The sequence below is a fragment of the Phyllopteryx taeniolatus genome, chromosome 14, assembly GCF_024500385.1.
Source record: "Phyllopteryx taeniolatus isolate TA_2022b chromosome 14, UOR_Ptae_1.2, whole genome shotgun sequence".
Taxonomy (NCBI): domain Eukaryota; kingdom Metazoa; phylum Chordata; class Actinopteri; order Syngnathiformes; family Syngnathidae; genus Phyllopteryx; species Phyllopteryx taeniolatus.
Window position 1 is genome coordinate 19,928,975 of NC_084515.1, and position 16,728 is coordinate 19,945,702.

General features: G+C 48.5%; 2 protein-coding genes across 3 annotated transcripts; both read right to left on the bottom strand.

Annotated features, from left to right (window-relative positions):
- Positions 1-1,376: 1,376 nt before the first annotated feature.
- saga (S-antigen; retina and pineal gland (arrestin) a) lies at positions 1,377-6,780 on the bottom strand. Of its 2 annotated transcripts, XM_061798763.1 has the most exons (16): positions 6,669-6,780; positions 6,537-6,592; positions 5,951-6,011; positions 5,835-5,879; positions 5,547-5,746; positions 5,404-5,463; positions 5,108-5,175; positions 4,893-5,034; positions 4,734-4,818; positions 3,686-3,755; positions 3,428-3,565; positions 3,287-3,364; positions 2,591-2,605; positions 2,400-2,452; positions 2,299-2,308; positions 1,377-1,773 (listed from the first exon to the last, which is right to left on the bottom strand). In XM_061798763.1, the coding sequence occupies exons 2-16, from the start codon at positions 6,582-6,584 to the stop codon at positions 1,647-1,649; spliced, it is 1,200 nt and encodes a 399-aa protein (XP_061654747.1). In that variant the 5' UTR covers positions 6,585-6,592; positions 6,669-6,780; the 3' UTR covers positions 1,377-1,646. The 2 variants fall into 2 exon arrangements, with proteins under 2 accessions (XP_061654747.1, XP_061654748.1); XM_061798764.1 differs by lacking the exon at positions 2,591-2,605.
- Positions 6,781-8,018: 1,238 nt separating this feature from the next.
- On the bottom strand, positions 8,019-11,428 carry cldn15la (claudin 15-like a). The gene is made up of 5 exons (XM_061798768.1): positions 11,151-11,428; positions 9,663-9,827; positions 9,110-9,191; positions 8,924-9,037; positions 8,019-8,202 (listed from the first exon to the last, which is right to left on the bottom strand). Exons 1-5 carry the CDS (start codon positions 11,365-11,367, stop codon positions 8,118-8,120), a joined length of 663 nt encoding a protein of 220 aa, XP_061654752.1. The 5' UTR covers positions 11,368-11,428; the 3' UTR covers positions 8,019-8,117.
- Positions 11,429-16,728: the final 5,300 nt, after the last annotated feature.

A 16,728-nucleotide genomic window follows, 5' to 3' on the forward strand; every position in this document is an offset into this window, starting at 1 on the left:
GCCTTCAACAAGGTTTTGGAAAGAGATTATGGGAATTTTGGCCCCGTCTTCCAGGAGCACACTGATGATGTACGAGAAGGCCTGGCTCTCATTCTCCGCTCCAAATCAACCCAAAGCTGTTCTATCAGGTTGAGGTCAGGACTCTGTGCAGGCCAGTTAAGCTCACTCACACCAAACTCTCATCCGTGTCTTTATGGAACTTGCTTTGTGCACTGGTGCACAGACATATTGCAACAGGAAGGGGGAATCCCCAAACTGTTTGCCTGTTCAAAATCACTTTGTATGCTGAAGCATTCAGACTTCCTGGAGTTCACTTGACCTCAGGGGGGGATTTTTTGGACATTTCCAACTTTGTGGGAACACTTTGGAGAGGGCCCCTTCCTCTTCCAACATGACTACATCAGTGTACAAATCACGTTTCATAAAGACACGGATGAGAGCGTTTGATGTGGATGAACTTGACTGGCCTGCACAATCCTGACCTCGACCCGACAGAACATTTTGGATGAATTAGAGCGGGACAGGGTGTGGCTTCAGGTGAAGGACACCCTGAGTAACGGCATGTACACTGCCAAAGACAGCAGCAGCACCTTCAGTGGGTACCTGCTGCACGCCGAAGCTTGCAGAGGAGCCGCTGAGGGCCGCCGCCCCCTTGAACGTCACCCAAACCTGGCAGGGGTTTACAGGTGGGAGGGCCCGGGAGGGGGCCCAAGTCATGTTGTTGTGTGATTTCTTTTTTCTTTTCTTTTCAGAGGTTTACATAAGTGACGTTCCTCCATAGCTGCCATGCTGATGTCGTCACTGAACTAGAGGAGGCTTAAATTCAAGCCTGTTATGTGTTCAAATGCTACGCTACCTACTAGCATTAGCATGCTAGCACTAACATTAGTACGTTAGTCACGCCACCTATTAGTATTAGCACAATAGCGCCAATATCAAACTGCCTATTGCCCTAAGAACAAATGCTAAATTACCTTTGGGCATTAGCATCTTAGCACAAACATTAGCACTTAAATCACACCATCTGTTAGTATTAGCACATTAGCACCAACGCCGCCTATTGCTGTTAGCACATATGCTAAGTTACGCACAGGCCTTAGCATGTTAGCACAAACATTAGCACGTTAGTCACGGCATCTATTAGCATTAGCGCATTAGCACCAATGTCAAACTGCCTATTGCCGTTAATATAAATGCTCCACTACATTTGGGCATTATCAGGTCAGCAAAAACATTAGCACATTAGTCACTTCTGGTCTGTCATCCACCAAAACTGCCGAAGGAAGAAGTGAGTCGACCAGTAGCCACACCGTGGTGCTAGTGTGGCTACTGGTGGATTCACCTAGCTACCATGAAGAGGCTTCAGTCCAACAATGTGACGTGTCCAAGAGCTTTATTGGGCTTTTGTCATCAAAGGTGAACTTAAGGATAACAAATCCTAATCAACTGACAGGTATCATAACAGCTAATGTGCTAGCGACATGCTAACAATTGTAAAGCATTCATGTACTGTGCGTGTGCCTCTTTTGTTTGGGTGTCGTAATGAAAACATTTACAAAAGACTTTGTCCTTTTTGTTATCATTCTACACGCTAGCAGCTAGCATGGCTAATCCAACAGAAAACTCCCAGCAGCCTTAGCGCACCCTCAGTTTTCTTTGGGCACCATGTCGTCGCCGCCCGAAACGTTTCCTTCTTCGTCGTCGTCGTCGCCAAGCATTCCTCGAAGGTATGATCTCTTGAACTCCTGGAACACCAGCTCCTCCTCCATTTCACTTCACATACACACACGCATACATGCACGCTCAGATATGCCATTAGCGCTTGAGTGCCAACACCAAATTTCCTACTGGCAATGGCATGTTAGTACAAATGCCCAAAACCCTATTGGCAGTAGCACATTAGCATGAGCTTCAAATTTAATATTGGCAATAGCATCTTAGCACATCCATCTATTATAATGTTAGTTGGTCTGTCTATCGATTACTTTTAGCATGTTAGCGCCAGTGTCAAACTGCCTATTGGCATAAGCATACAGGTGCAAACATTTGTTTTAACACATTGTAACACATTGGTGGCGACATCTATTAGCATTAGCACATTAGCGCCAACATCAAACTGCTCATTGGTATTAGCATGTTAGCACAAACGACAAACTACCCTTTAACACAATTCCTAAACTGTCTATGGGCATTAGCATGTAAGCACAAACATTAACACGGTAGTCACGCCATCTATTACGGGTTAGCATGTTAGCACATATGTCAAACTATTGTTCTGTAAAGTAAAAAAGAAGTCACCTCTCCTTGACTGGTGGGAACAACAGGAAGATGACAAGAAGAAGAGTTTGAGAGGTTTGTGATGTTTTGAGGAAGAAGACACTGCTGAGCGTGTTCCTGACCTGTGTCGGGTTTTGGGTGCATCAGTTTGAAGGGAAGCTCCACCGAAACCTCACTGACACACAAACAAATCATCAACATTAAAAACAAACACTTTGACTTGTTTGACACAAGCTACATGCTAAATGTCTGGCGGGTGTTTCTACACTTTATGTGGGTGTCAGCGGGTGTGTCTGTAGGCAGGTGTACGCACCTTGAGCTCATCAAGCTGCCACCATGTCGAAATAGAGAGCAGAAAAGAAAAGATAGACAACACCAGGTGTCTTTTTAAAGGAGACATGCATTTTTACTTCACAATTTAAAGGCGCTTCCAGATAGTATTTTCCAGATCTTATGTCCTCCTATCGGGTTTACGTGATAAATTTGGTTGGAAATGCCCAAAATGTCCTGATTCAAACTATTCTAGTAGGTCTTTTCCACCTGGCATTTGAGCCGGTCGGATTTCTCTGATTGGATTGCTCATCTTGCCCAATTTAAATATGGAAAATGCACTTTCACTTTATTTGCGCCACATTGCTCTGCTCCTCCCACCTCGGTCCTCTTCAGCGGGTCGGGTGCCGTGAGCCGCCACGGCCAGCACGACAAGTCACTACGGCTACTTCCGTTGATTTCTTTTTTATTTTGTTATTTTCTTCCCAGTTCCAGCACCTGGGTGGGCCCGAATTCGTACATTTGCCCAACTGTGACATCACATCAGGCTAAATTGAGAAGGGCTAACCCACAGAAACATTTTCAGAAACAGAGCGATAACGAAAAGTGTACTCAGTTGTTTAATTTCGCACTTGACAGGTGAGCAGACACTTTTTTTGTGTGGAAAATGTATCTTGTTCTTGCTCACGTGTGTCTTTTTGTGTTTTGTGAGCTGAGGTTGTGCCGGCGGGATACTGACCCTCCGATGACGAGCTTGACCGTCACCCTGTAGGACACCATGATGCCCAGAACCTCCTTCAGGATGCCCGGCTTGATGCTGGAACCACATGTTAGCGTTAGCATCAGTGTCACATGATGGATCTGTTTTCTCAGCGCTCACATGCTGGACGACGCCAGGTTGGTGTCTTCGTGCTTGAGTTTTCCGTCCAGGGCGATGCCCCGTCTCTCCCTGTTGTTGGCCAGCAGGGGGAGCAGCAAGATGTCTTTTTGGAGCGTGGCCCCTGCAGACACCGAATCCCTGAAGAACAACAAAACCTCAGAACTTCAACACCTTACTCAAACCTCACTTACACACACAAGACACGTCAAAAGCTAGCGGTAGCATTGTCGAGCTACGATTAGTCTCGTCGTCACTCACCCTTCGTGGATGGCGATGCATTTGACGTAGCAGTCGTTGGAGTACAGCACCACTGTGGCCACCTGATCCACTGCAGATGACGACATTAATGCTAAAGGCGAACTCAATCACTGACAGGTAACCACCCTTCAGTTTAGGTACCAGACAGGGCACATTAGTAGGGCACCTAAAGGGGTGGAGCTAGACACAATGCAGTGTGCTGATTGGCGGGCAGTTGGTTGATTGGCGACTTACACTGTTGCCATACTATGATGTCATGCTATGATGTTAGCGACGAATGCAGCACTATGCTGTCGCCCAACGTTGCCGTGCTACATTGTCTCGCTACGAAGTCATGCCATTATATCATAGTAAGTACTATTCAACAATGTGATGTCGTCGTCGTCGAGCTATGGCTCCTTGCTACGACGTCATGCTATGACATCATGTTGTGATGCCAGGGTCGTTGTTAAAGGGAAGAGGAAGTGGTTGTTTGTCATCCCAGGCCAACGGGCCAAGTCATCAAGCAAGGTTGTCACACTACGTTGACTCGCAACGTTGTCGGGCTACATTGTCTCACTACGTTGTCGGGCTACACTGTCGCGCTTTGTTGTCTCGCTACGCTGTCTCGCTACACTGTCTGGCTACATTGTCAGGCTTTGTTGTCACGTCACGTTGTCTCGCTACACTGTTTCGCCACACTGTCTCGCTCTGTTGTCTCGGTACGCTGTCTCGCTACACTGTCTGGCTACATTGTCAGGCTTTGTTGTCACGTCACGTTGTCTCGCTACACTGTTTCGCCACACTGTCTCGCTCTGTTGTCTCGCTATGTTGTCTCACTACGTTGTCATCAAGCTAGGGTGTCATGCTACGTTGTCAAACTACATTGTCACACTAGGCTGTCACGCTAAGTCGTCATGACATTATGTCATAGTAAGTACTATTCAACAATGTGATGTCGCGCTATGTTGTCGTCGTCGAGCTACGGCTCCTTGCTACGACGTCATGCTATGACATCAAGTTGTGATGCCAGGGTCTTTGTTAAAGGGAAGAGGAAGTCACGATGTACCAGAGACGACCACGTTCTTGACATTCTTGCTGGAGTTGTTGACCACGTCGAGGTGCAGCCTCATGGTCTCGCCATGGTAGAAAATCTGCACACAGGCAGCGGCAGGAAGTCACCTGAGGGCGCAGCGTCACTGTGGCAACAGTGACACGCCCCCCCCACCTCTTTGTCCAGCCGGGCCGTCACGTGCAGCGGCTTGTCCGACACGGAGAAGTCTCGTGAGATTTCCATAGAGGGCGGCGCCGCCCCCGCCTCGGTCTCGGGGGCGTACTGCACCTTCCTGATCATCAGCTTCACCGAGCTCCTGGAGGACAAGGACCACATGGAGATCGGGCCACAGCGTGGATTCGCTTACGCGGACTCGGCGCCAACGTTACCGTTTGCGGACTTTGGCGTCCTGACTCTCAGCGCTGAAGACTTTCACCTCAAACTCCACGGCGCATTGCTAACCAGACAAAAGATGCAATGGGTTGTGGGATGCGGCGGCAGGAACCCAAGGAATTGGGAGGCAGTGTGGCGGCTCAGTCACAGGATTGTGAGATGTGCTTCCCCAAATGTAGATACAGACACTCACCCTCACACGCACGCACGCACACACACACACTCACACACATGCACACACACGTGTGGCAATTGTGTCTTGTGGTGGCTGAACAGGAAGTTGCGGCATCACCTTGCCGACGTCGTGCGATGCCGGCTGCATGGCCACCGAACACGGAAGGTTGTCGGGGAACTGTGACACGACAAATCACATGTTGTGTTCAGGGTTAGTGTTATCGGCCTGACAGAAGTTGTCTTTTCACCAGGGGGCAGCACCTCGAAGAAGAATGGGTACGCGTCGTCCCCTAGCTTGCGCAGCAATTTGGCCTGCGTGCGGGTGTGGACGCCCTGCTCCCGGTCCTGCAGCGGCGGGTACACCTGGCGGGTGGACAGGTAGAGCTCGCGACGAAAGGCGATGCCCATCACGTCCATGTCGTCGCGGCCGTAGCGGAAGGTGCACGACAGCGTGACGAACACTAGAGGGCGAGAGACGGCACGGTCGCGTCACCGCGCGGTGGCCGCCAGAGGGCGCCCAACGCAACGGACGCTATGCGACGGGCTCACCTTTCCTCCCCTGCAGCGCCTCGCGGTCGATCGCGATGACGCCATCTAGTGGGGAGACAGCGCAGGCGGGGTTAGCATTCCCGACGCTCGGTGGCTTGGCGGCAATACGGCCTTACCCACTGGATCCACAGAGTCCACGCGGTCCACAAAGTCCCGCCTCCCCATGTACACGCCCACCTGAAGACCACCACACCACATTGATGACATCTTCCTCCTGTCATCCATTGATCATCTTTTCATTCATTCATCCGCCCATCCGTCCCTTAATTCATTCATCCAGACATTATCCATCCGTCAATCCATCCATCTGCTAACTAGCCATTCATTCATCATTCATCCATATATTCATTTGTTCAACTGTCCAGCCATCACTTCTATCATCAGTGTATTCATTCATCCATCCGTCAGTTAATTCATTCATCTATCAATCAATTCAGTCATCCACCCATCATCATTCTAATTCATTCATCTCGCTATCCATCATCATGTAATCATCTGTCCATTTGTTATTCATTCATTCATTCAGTCTATGGCTCACCCATCTACCATCCAGCATCATCTGTCCATCCACCTGTTACCTAGCCATTCACCCATCTACCATTCATGCATTCATCTCTCATCCATCCATGTGCGATGGGTGACTACATGTTGGCGCGTTCTGGGGTGGCATGCGCTGATGTTAGCGTGTTAGCGTGAGCTGACCGACTTGTCCTTGCAGATCTTCTTGAAGACGACGTTCTTGGGGCTCATGACGCCGCCTGCCGAGCCCAGAAGACAAACAGGAAGTTGTCACCGTCACCCCAGGGGGTCACTCCCGAGTCGCCGCCGACTCACCTGGACCGAGACGAGGACGAGGATGACGATGAAGACGAGGAGGACGACCGAGTGCGATGGTGGACGTGGGCGTCGTCTCTATATGTAAACACGCGCTGTCCGTCACAGGCTTTCTCCTTCAAAACAGCCAATCAGGTGGCACGCCTGTGAACTGTCGCCACGGTGACCGTGCCCAGGCTGGCCGCGCCCACTGCCACTTACGTGAATGAACAGATTTGAAAGTGTTCCTACGACGTCAGCACAACCAATCAGATTAGTGTGGCCGTCTGCGTGCGTGTGACTTTGTTAGTGTGTGTGTGTGCGCGCGCTTCTGTGTGTGTGTCTTTGACATGTTTGCATGCCAGGAGGCGATATTATGGGATGTCTCAAACATGATGATGAATTGTGTTCATTCTGATATTTCTGCTTTGAGTGTTTTTTGTTGTGGTCATAGACTGTCAATCGCACAGGCGCACCCTAACCCTAAGCCTAACCCTAACCCCCAGCGCTTGAGGTCAGCCCACATATCGTTTGCTGTCAGACGTTTGTCCAGACCAAAGCTAATTCGAATTTTACACAAATTTCATCAGACTTGGTGGACCTTTAGCGGTTTGTCTAAGGACAAAGTTTACCAGTAACACGCTCAAAAACAGAGAGAACCCCCCCCCCCGGTCAAATGAAAGGCCTTAATGGGGGCTAAAGTATATTCTCACTGGATGATGTAGTAACCGAAAAAAGTGCTGTTTTGTTTCAAACATTAACAAACCCAACTCGTGTTATCCTTCCATCCATCCATCCATCCATTTATCCATCTTTCCATCCTCCCATCCATGCATTCATCAATCTCGCCATCTATCTGTCCTTCCTTCCATCCATCCTTCATTCCGTCCTTCCTTCTCTCCATCCCTTCTAGGACCCCATTTTCCGTTCCAGCTCCCTGAATATTCCTAAATCTACTGCAATACTCCCTTAAAGTGACGTCAATACTTCTCAGAGACTTCTGACAGACTCCCGCATAGACTTGTCACAAATTCCTGAAATCGTGTGATCTTCTGGCCAGCGACCTTTGGTAATGCATTCAAGAGTAGCTCAGACAAACGTGTTACGACATGTTGATAAGAAGGATTTGAAGTGTTTTACGGGCTGCAGAAGTGTGGAGGACAGGAGGGACAGATGAACTTGAAAGAGAGAAACTGATCTTCCAAACGCGACAAAAGCCCCGCCCCCGTCGCGTCACATGAGCGAAAACGTGACCACCTTTTGTCCCGGTCAGCAGCTCAGAAGCGACGCGAAACCTGGATTACGTCCGGCATCGTCATCATCATCGGGATTACTTGCCAGATTACAATAAACACACGCGCACGCACGGAGTGAAAAGACAAAGAAAAGAATTGCTTTATTTTGCTCATACAAACACGATTGGATCACATAAAAACAACAAGCCGCCACCAACAAACGTGACGCGCGCGTTCACACGTACGCTCTGGCCGCGTCCGCCTCTGACTTGGCCGCCGCCTTGTAGACCTTCGGCGGTGGGCCGTTGCCATAGAAACCGCTGGAAACGACACAAATGTCATGTCCACAAAATGTGAAGAGAAATAAAATCCCACTTTTAAAAACCTCGAATCTTGCGAAAAAACTCATTTGAAACCCTAACCTTGTCTTGAAATCCTACTTTGAAACCTTAACCCCGTTTTGTACTGCTAATCCTGTGTTGAAACCCTAACCTTGTCTTAAAACCTTAAATTGAAACACCAACCCTGTCTTCAAACCCTAATTTAACCCTGTTTTGAAACCCTATTCTGTTTTAAAACCCTAATTTAAAACTCTAACCATGTCTTGAAACCCTAATTTAAAACACTAAACCCATTTTGAACCAAAATTTGAAACCCTACCCTCTCTCGATACCCTACTTTCAAGCCGTACTGATCTCTTGATACCCTAATTTGAAATCCTACCCCTCTCTTGATATCCTAATTTGAAATCCTACCCCTGTATTGAAACCCTAACCTTGTCTTAAAACCTTAATTTGAAACCTTAATCTTGTCTTGAAAGTTTAATTTGAAACCTTAACCCTCTTTTGTAACCCTAATTTGAAACGCTACCCGTCTCTTGATACCCTAATTTGAAACGCTACCCCTGTCTGTCACGTAACCATAATTTGAAAGCCCATCCTATTTTAAAACCTTCATTTAAAACTCTAACCATGTCTTGAAACCCTAATTTAAAACACTAAACCCATCTGGAAAGCCTCGGCCGTCCGTTTTGCGTCGTACCTTTTCTGTTTGCCGGCCGACACCCTCCGGCAGGCGGCGCACAGCAAGCCGCCCCCCAGCAGCGAGAGGCTGGCGGCGCCCCACGCCAGGTAGAGGCCCACGCCCAGCTCGAACCTGCAAACACGCGCGTCGCACAGTCAACGTGCGCGCTCAAAACGGCCGACGGCGTTTGCATGCTGAACTGACTTGACGCCGACGTAGAGCGGGTTGTAGAAGTCCTGCACCACCATGCTGGCGTACCACGACGCCGCCGTCATGCAGCAGAGACCTGAAAGCGCAAAAAGCCACGCCGGCGTTTGAAAGCGCTCCACCGTGTTTGGAGACCAGGTCAACTTGCAGGTGGCGCGACGTCACCGGCGACCGCTGCACTCAACTAAAACCGCCACCAAAACAAAATGCTCGGGTTTGGGTTGACGGAGAGTCACTGACGGTGCGGCGATGCATTGGCCTGACTTGGGTGCGGGCGGCGGGGGTTCGGTTCCCACTCGGTGACGGTGTGAATGTGAGCGCGAGCGTTTGTCTGTGTCGATATGTGCCCTGCGACTGACTGGCGACCTTTCGCCCGAAGTCAGCTGGGATCGGCTCCGGCGACACACACAAAGTTTCATAATTCACAAAACAAGTTTGAACGTTTCATAGATGCAATTTTTACCGCCCTCCAAAATAATTTCTGGACAACTGTCGCTGTCGTGCCCATTTTGGCGTGTGAAGACTTTTGCGCGCGCAGATGTCGACTCACCGGCCAGTATACTCAGGACGCCTCCGGCGACGGCCATCTTGGCCTTGGAGGCGTCTCCGGCCGATCCGATCTTGATGCACTTGAGTCCCAGCAGAGAAACAATCATGGACGCCAAACCCAGCAGCAACGACACGATCATCAGCGCGCGACACGCCTGAACGTGACCTGAGGCCAAAACAAACAAACAAACAAACAAACACGACACTTTAACAAGAAAAAGACTACAGGACGAGAGACAACTAGCTCAAATACGACAAGAAATGAAGGTGAGCTGAGAATACAGGTCTTAGATCCTAGAAGGCGACGTGGATAGATGAAATGAAGAGGGAAAGCTAACAGGAGAAAAGAAGAATGAAGACCAAAAAGGAGGGTGAGGAGACACATTCCTTGTGTCCATACTTGGCAAATAAAGAGGATTCTGATTCTGATCAGTTCTTTAGACGGCAATATGAAGACAAGAGCGCACGTCGTCAGTGTCGAAAAACAATCAATCCTGGCACCGCCCCACCCACCGTCCCGCAGAAGGGGAGAATGGAGGCCGAAGCCAAAAGTTCTCCACCGTCCTGGTGGTGGTTGGCCACTTGACTGGATTGCCAGAAGAAGAAGAAGAAGGCTAAAAGGAGAGAAGAAAAAAAGGCAGAATAAGAAGTCACTCAACAGAAGAATAAATGAAGGCTGTAGAAGAAGAGAGACAAGTCTAAAGAAGATTGGACGAAGGCTGGAGAAGGGCTAAAGATGTCTGTCGAAAGGAGAAGAATGAAGAATAAAAATGGAGGATGAAAGAAGTGGTCCAAGGCTAACAGAAGAGAAAAACAAGACGGCGCTAACGAGGGCAGTTAATGATTGACTCTTATCACCGTTTATGAGCTGCCACGCAAAGCGGCAGGAAGGCGCCCTGACGCTAACGCTAACGCTAAGCCTTTCCTCTTGTCGCATCGTACGACGGCAACCAAAACGAACACTAACTTGATCGTCGTCGTCGTCGTCTTCGAAAAGCAGCGGCTCACCTGTAGGCCGAGCGCTGGCGAAAAATGTCGCCAATCGCTGTTACCTGAAGGCTAAAAAAGAAGAGAATGAAGGCTCAAGGAAAATGTTCTCCACCATCCTGCCGGTGGTCGGGTTCTTCACTTGATTGGCTGAAGAAGGAGAAAGGTGCAAAAACGTCACAACCCCTGTGATCGAAAGAAGAGCAGCGAAGCTCAAGAACAACAACATAAAGGCTAAAGAAGGAGGGAATGAAGGCGAATTGAAGGCTAACAGACAACGTTTCTGGAAGAACAGTCTAAAGAAGAATAGATCAGGGCGAAAGGAAGTAGAAATGAAGGCTACAAGAGGAGAACTGAAAGTTCAAGAAGAGATGAAAAAAACTTGAATTGGAGGCTCAAGGCAAACGTTCTCTTCACTCCAGCGGCCGAAGGAGAAGGCGGACGAGCCGAGCCGAGCCGAGGGAGACGACCGAACGTTGTCCCCGATTAGCCGCGCACGTACCGGGCAGCGACAGCAAGGACTCGAAGTCCCGACATTCGGCGATGCCGGCGCTGTTCTCGGCGCACGAGTGCCACAAGTTCTCGAACTGCCGCTGCGAGATGATGACGCTGCCCAACACGGTGGAAATCTTCCAGTAGTCGTTAGCCAGCGCCGCGCCCGTCAGCAGCCAGCTGATCACGCACATCACGAAGCCCGTCGCCTCCACCGCCGTCGACATTTTCGCACCCAAAGAACAAGTCTGCCAGGGACGATCCCGCCCAATGTCATTCGGCGTGTCGGCGCAAGAAGACTTTGTCCTCTGACGGGGCCATAAAGCGGCGCACCGCCCTCGGCAAACGTCGACGCTCAAAGGAGCTTAGAGAAGACGATCGAGGTTGAAGAAGCAGACAATGAAGGCCAACAGAAGACGTGAATTACAGCTAAAACTGAAAATGTGGCGAGTTAACACCTATAGCTGCCAACACTAAAAAACAAGTAGTTTTAGGATGTTTTTTTTTTTTTGTTATGATCAAATGATTTGTGGTTTTATTCTCTCTTAATAGTCCAGTAAGTCTTTGATGATGTATCTTGTATTAGATTGTCTTTTACTGCTTTTTTGCCTCATGGCCAGGGGACTACAGATGAAAACTAGCCTTCTGGCTAATTCGGGCTTTGTGTACGTCATGTGTTTGATGAAATTGCATTGTCCCCTTTCAAATAAACTGATTAGTAAGACGAAGAAGAAGGATGTGGGAAAAGCGAAGGTGCAAGAAGAAGAAAATGAACAGAGGAAGAAATGAAGGCCGATGAGGACAGCCAACACGAAAGGCCGAAGAAAAGGTGGATGAAGGCTAAACAAGAAGAGCTGAAGGCTACGCTTAGAAGACAGCGAAGGCTTAGGAAGGAGGCTAGAAGTCAATTAGAGCAGAGGAAGGAGGAAGATGACTGGAGAGGAAGGCTGAAAGAAGGAGAAAGTCAAAGCGAAGGAAGGATGAAGGCGAAAGAAGCCACGGAAGGCTGAAAAAGAAACGAGCAAATCGTTTCACCTCCACCGAGGCCGACGGCCGCGCGACCGTTTTGGAACCGCCGATTTCATCGACTTCAACTCAACTTTATTTCTAGAACAGCAGAACATCAAACCGAAACTACAAGACATCATCATTGGGAAGATGATCAGTAATAATGTCGTAAATCATCAAATCAACCGACACGTCAAATATGTTTTCAAATTAATTACACAAAAAGAAGAAACATCAATCAACATGTTGCTGAATAAGTTGAACAAATACAAGAAAATAGATCAAAATACCAATAATAACTCATGATCATTTGAGGATCATCCAGCCGGTGGACGACCATATAAGGACTTCCTGGTGAAAGAATGGAAACATCGAGTCGACGACTTTGTCATCGCAACTTCTTCGTCCTCATTTGCGTGCGTCCGTGCGTGTTTTATAGTTTTATAGCCAGTCAGAGTCAATGTTTGATCACCAGCACCACAGTTCAAAGTTCAACGCAAATGTGATCCGAATGACGCCAACAAACGAGTGAAAAACAACAACGCGGCGAAACCCGGCGAGGCCACGAAAACAACGACGACGGCAAGAAAGCCGAGCGAGTCAAGAAAGAAGGAGAGAAAAGGAGGGAATAGAAGCTAAATAAGAAATGAAGGTGAAAGAGGAAAAATGAAGTCTAAACAAGCATAAAACCGAGGTCAAATTTCGAGAAATGAAGGCTAAAGAAATTGCAGTCAAAGAAGATTCACAGATTTTTTCGGCCGTACTTAAATCGTACTCATTTTGCCGAGGTCATTTTTCGCACGCGGGCTACGTGGAGGGAAACTGCCGCGGGTGCACCTTCAATCGCTCTACTGAACAAACGCGAGCAAAATCCAGTAGATGCGCATTCGGCAAAACGGGTGGAAGCACTTCCTCGCGGAACGCCGAAGGGCGCCGTGACCAAGCGGCCGGAGGAACTTTAAACAGCTTCAGTGTCTTTTTTCAACACAAGATGTCACCACAGAGCCACCAAAGATGACAATATTCCATGTTTAGCCTTCATTCATGTTTGCATAAATAAACGATATACATATATTTACTTTTTGTCACCAGCTATAAAGAAAAAAAGTTCAGGTTCAAACAATCGTGTCACCAACCCGTAGTCGCGCTCGTTAGCTTAGCATACACAGGAAGGCCGCTAACCCATTTCCAGGGATCGCTCGCACGACCTTCCGCATGCAGCGGATAAAAACAAGCACACGTCCCGTCGTTTGCTACAAGTGACGTCGAGGCCAGGCCCCGCCTTTCAAAGTCTCACGCGTTCAGTCACGGACGCTACACGACTATAGAATGTGAGGATGGCAACGCCAAGTGGACAAAAATAGTTCCTGCACCTCACATGCATATATTCTCACAGTATAAAATAGAAATAACTCAACTAATATGTGGATTTCATTTTTCGCGCGAGTTACGTTTCAGAACCGCCTGAGGCATTGCTGCGTTTGAAATTTGGAATACATCACACAGCCAAAGAAAAATGGCACATAAAGTGGATACACAGGTTCTTTACGTACCTCAAGCGCATTGAATTGTTGTGCCTGTCACTCTACGTCGCTGGCATAGATACACAGGTGGATAAAATTGTTGGTAGCCCTCTGTTCATGAAAGGAAAACCCACAGAAATAACTTGAATTGGACTCAAGCAAGAATAAATCAAAATGTCATGAAAATTCACCGATGAAAATCAGACATTGCTTTGGAATTGTGGTTCAACAGAATTATTTTTAAAAAAATAACAAAACTCATGAAAACATGCCTGGACAAAAATGATGGTACCCCGAGAAATGATGGAAAAGAATTTATTCAAACAAGGTGTGTCCTCTAAATTGCAAAACTTGTAATCAGTCAGTCGGCCAATTTCAAGGGTGACAAGTCACCACGGTGCTGTTTGGCGACATGCTGTGCGCCACACTAAACATGGACCAGAGGAAGCGAGGAGAAAATTATAGACAAGCCTGTTGAAGGTGAAGATCTTAAGACCATCTCCAAGCAGCTTGATGTTCCTGTGGCTACTTCTTCTTCTTTTCCCTTCGGCTTGTCCCTTTCGGGGTCCTCCCTTTTCCATGAGAGCCTATCTCCTGCATCCTCCTCTCCAACACCAACTGCCCTCACGACATCCATCAACCTTCTCTTTGCTCTTCCTCTCGCTCTCTTGCCTGGCAGCTCCATCCTCATCATCCTTTTACCAATATACTCACGATTTCTCCTCTGGACGTGTCCAAACCATCCAAGTCTGCTCTCTCGAACTTTGTCTCCAAAACATCAAACCTTGGCTGTCCCTCTAATTTTATCCAACCAGGTCACTCCGAGAGCGAACCTCAACATCTTCATTTCCGCCACCTCCAGCTCTGCTTCCTGTCGTCTCTTCAGTGCCACTGTCTCTAATCCGTCCATCATGGCCGGCCTCACCACTGTTTTATAAACTTTGCCCTTCATCCTAGCAGAGACTCTTGTGTCTGACACCTTCCTCCACCCGTTCCAACCTGCTTGGACCCGTTTCTTCACTTCCTGACCACACTCCCCATTGCTCTGGACGGTTGACCCCGAGTATTTCAAGTCCTCCACCCTTGCCATCTCTTCTCCCTGTAGCCTCACTCTTCCCCCACCACCACTCTCATTCATGCACTTATATTCTGTTTTACTTCCGGCTAATCTTCATTCCTCTGCTTTCCAGTGCATGCCTCCATCTGTTCCTCCACCTGCTCCCTGCTTTCACTGCAGATCACAATGTCATCAGCAAACATCACGGTCCACGGGGATTCCAGTCTAACCTCATCTGTCAGCCTATCCATCACCACTGCAAACAGGAAGGGGCTCAGGGCTGATCCCTGATGCAGTCCCACCTCCACCTACAGCACACCTCACCGCTGTTCTGCTGCCCTCGTACATGTCCTGTATTATTCTAACATACTTCTCTGCCACTCCAGACTTCCGCATGCAGTACCACAGTTCCTCTCTGGGTACTCTGTCATAGGCTTTCTCTAGATCCACAAAGACACAATGTAGCTGTACAGAAATAATGCGTGTGGTACTCTTTCTAGGCATGAAACCATACTGTTGCTCGCAAATACTCACTTCTGTCCTGAGTCTAGCCTCCACTACTCTTTCCCATAACTTCATGGTGTGGCTCATCAACTTGATTCCTCTATAGTTCCCACAGCTCTGCACATCACCCTTGTTCTTAAAATGGGCACCAGCACACTTTTCCTCCCTCCAAGCCGTACTTACCCATCACTTCTTCATCACCCCTATTTCCTTCACCAACATGTCCATTACAATCTGCACCAATCCCGACTCTCTCTCTGTCTGGGATGCTCGGAACTACTTCGTCTAGCTCCTTCCAGAATTTCTCTTTCACCTCTCGGTCACATCCTACCTGTGGGGGAAAGCCACTAATCACATTATACATAACGCCCTCAAGTTCAAGTTTCAGCCTCATCACTCGATCTGATACTGCTTTCACCTCCAAGACATTCTTAGCCAACTCTTCTTTTAAAATAACCCCGACTCCATTTCTCTTCCCATCTACACCATGGTCAAATAATTTCAACCCTGCCCTTAAACTTCTCGCCTTACTGCCTTTCCACCTGGTCTCCTGGACACACAATATATCAACCTTTCTCCTAAACATCATGTCAACCAACTCCCGAGATTTTTCTGTCATAGTCTCAACATTCAAAGTCCCCACATTCAGTTCTAGGCTCTGTGCTTTCCTCTTCTCTTTCTGCCAAAGAACCCACTTTCCACCTCTTCTTCGACCAAGGTTGTGTCCTTTCTCCGCTGCTCTTCTCTCTATACACAAACGACTGCACCTCAACGCACCCGGCTGCCAAGTTCCTGAAGTTTGGAGATGACACCACTGTCATCGACCTCATCAAGGACGGTGACGAGTCTGCATATCGACAGGAAGCAGAGTGGCTGGAGTTGTGGTGCGGCCGACACAACCTGGTGCTGAACACGCTCAAGACTGTAGAAATGATCGTGGACTTCAGGAGGCATCCTTTGCCACAGCTGCCCCTCACGCTGTCCAGCTGCCTTGTCTCAAATGTCGAGAGACATTCCCAGGTTCCTGGGAATTACAGTCTCTCAGGACCTGAAGTGGGCGACCAACATCAACTCCGTTGTCTAAAAAAGCCCAGCAGAGGATGTACTTCCTGCGGAAGCACGGCCTGCCACGGGAGCTGCTGAGGCAGTTCTACACAGCGGTCATTGAATCGGTCCTGTGTTCTTCCATCACAGTCTGGTTTGGTTCTGCTACAAAAAAGGACAAACTCCGACTGCAACGGACAATCAAAACTGCTGAAAGGATCGTCGGTACCCCCCCTACCCACCCTTGAGGACTTGCACGCTGCCAGAACTAAGACAAGAGTGTGCAAAATCCTCTCGGACCCTCCGCATCCCGGTCACCGGCTCTTCCGGCTCCTTCCCTCAGGTAGGCGCTACCGATCATTGTAAACGAGAACTAGCAGACATTCCAACAGCTTCTTCCCTCTTGCGATCAACTTCTTAAACAGCTAACCTACAATTACATTGCAACATGC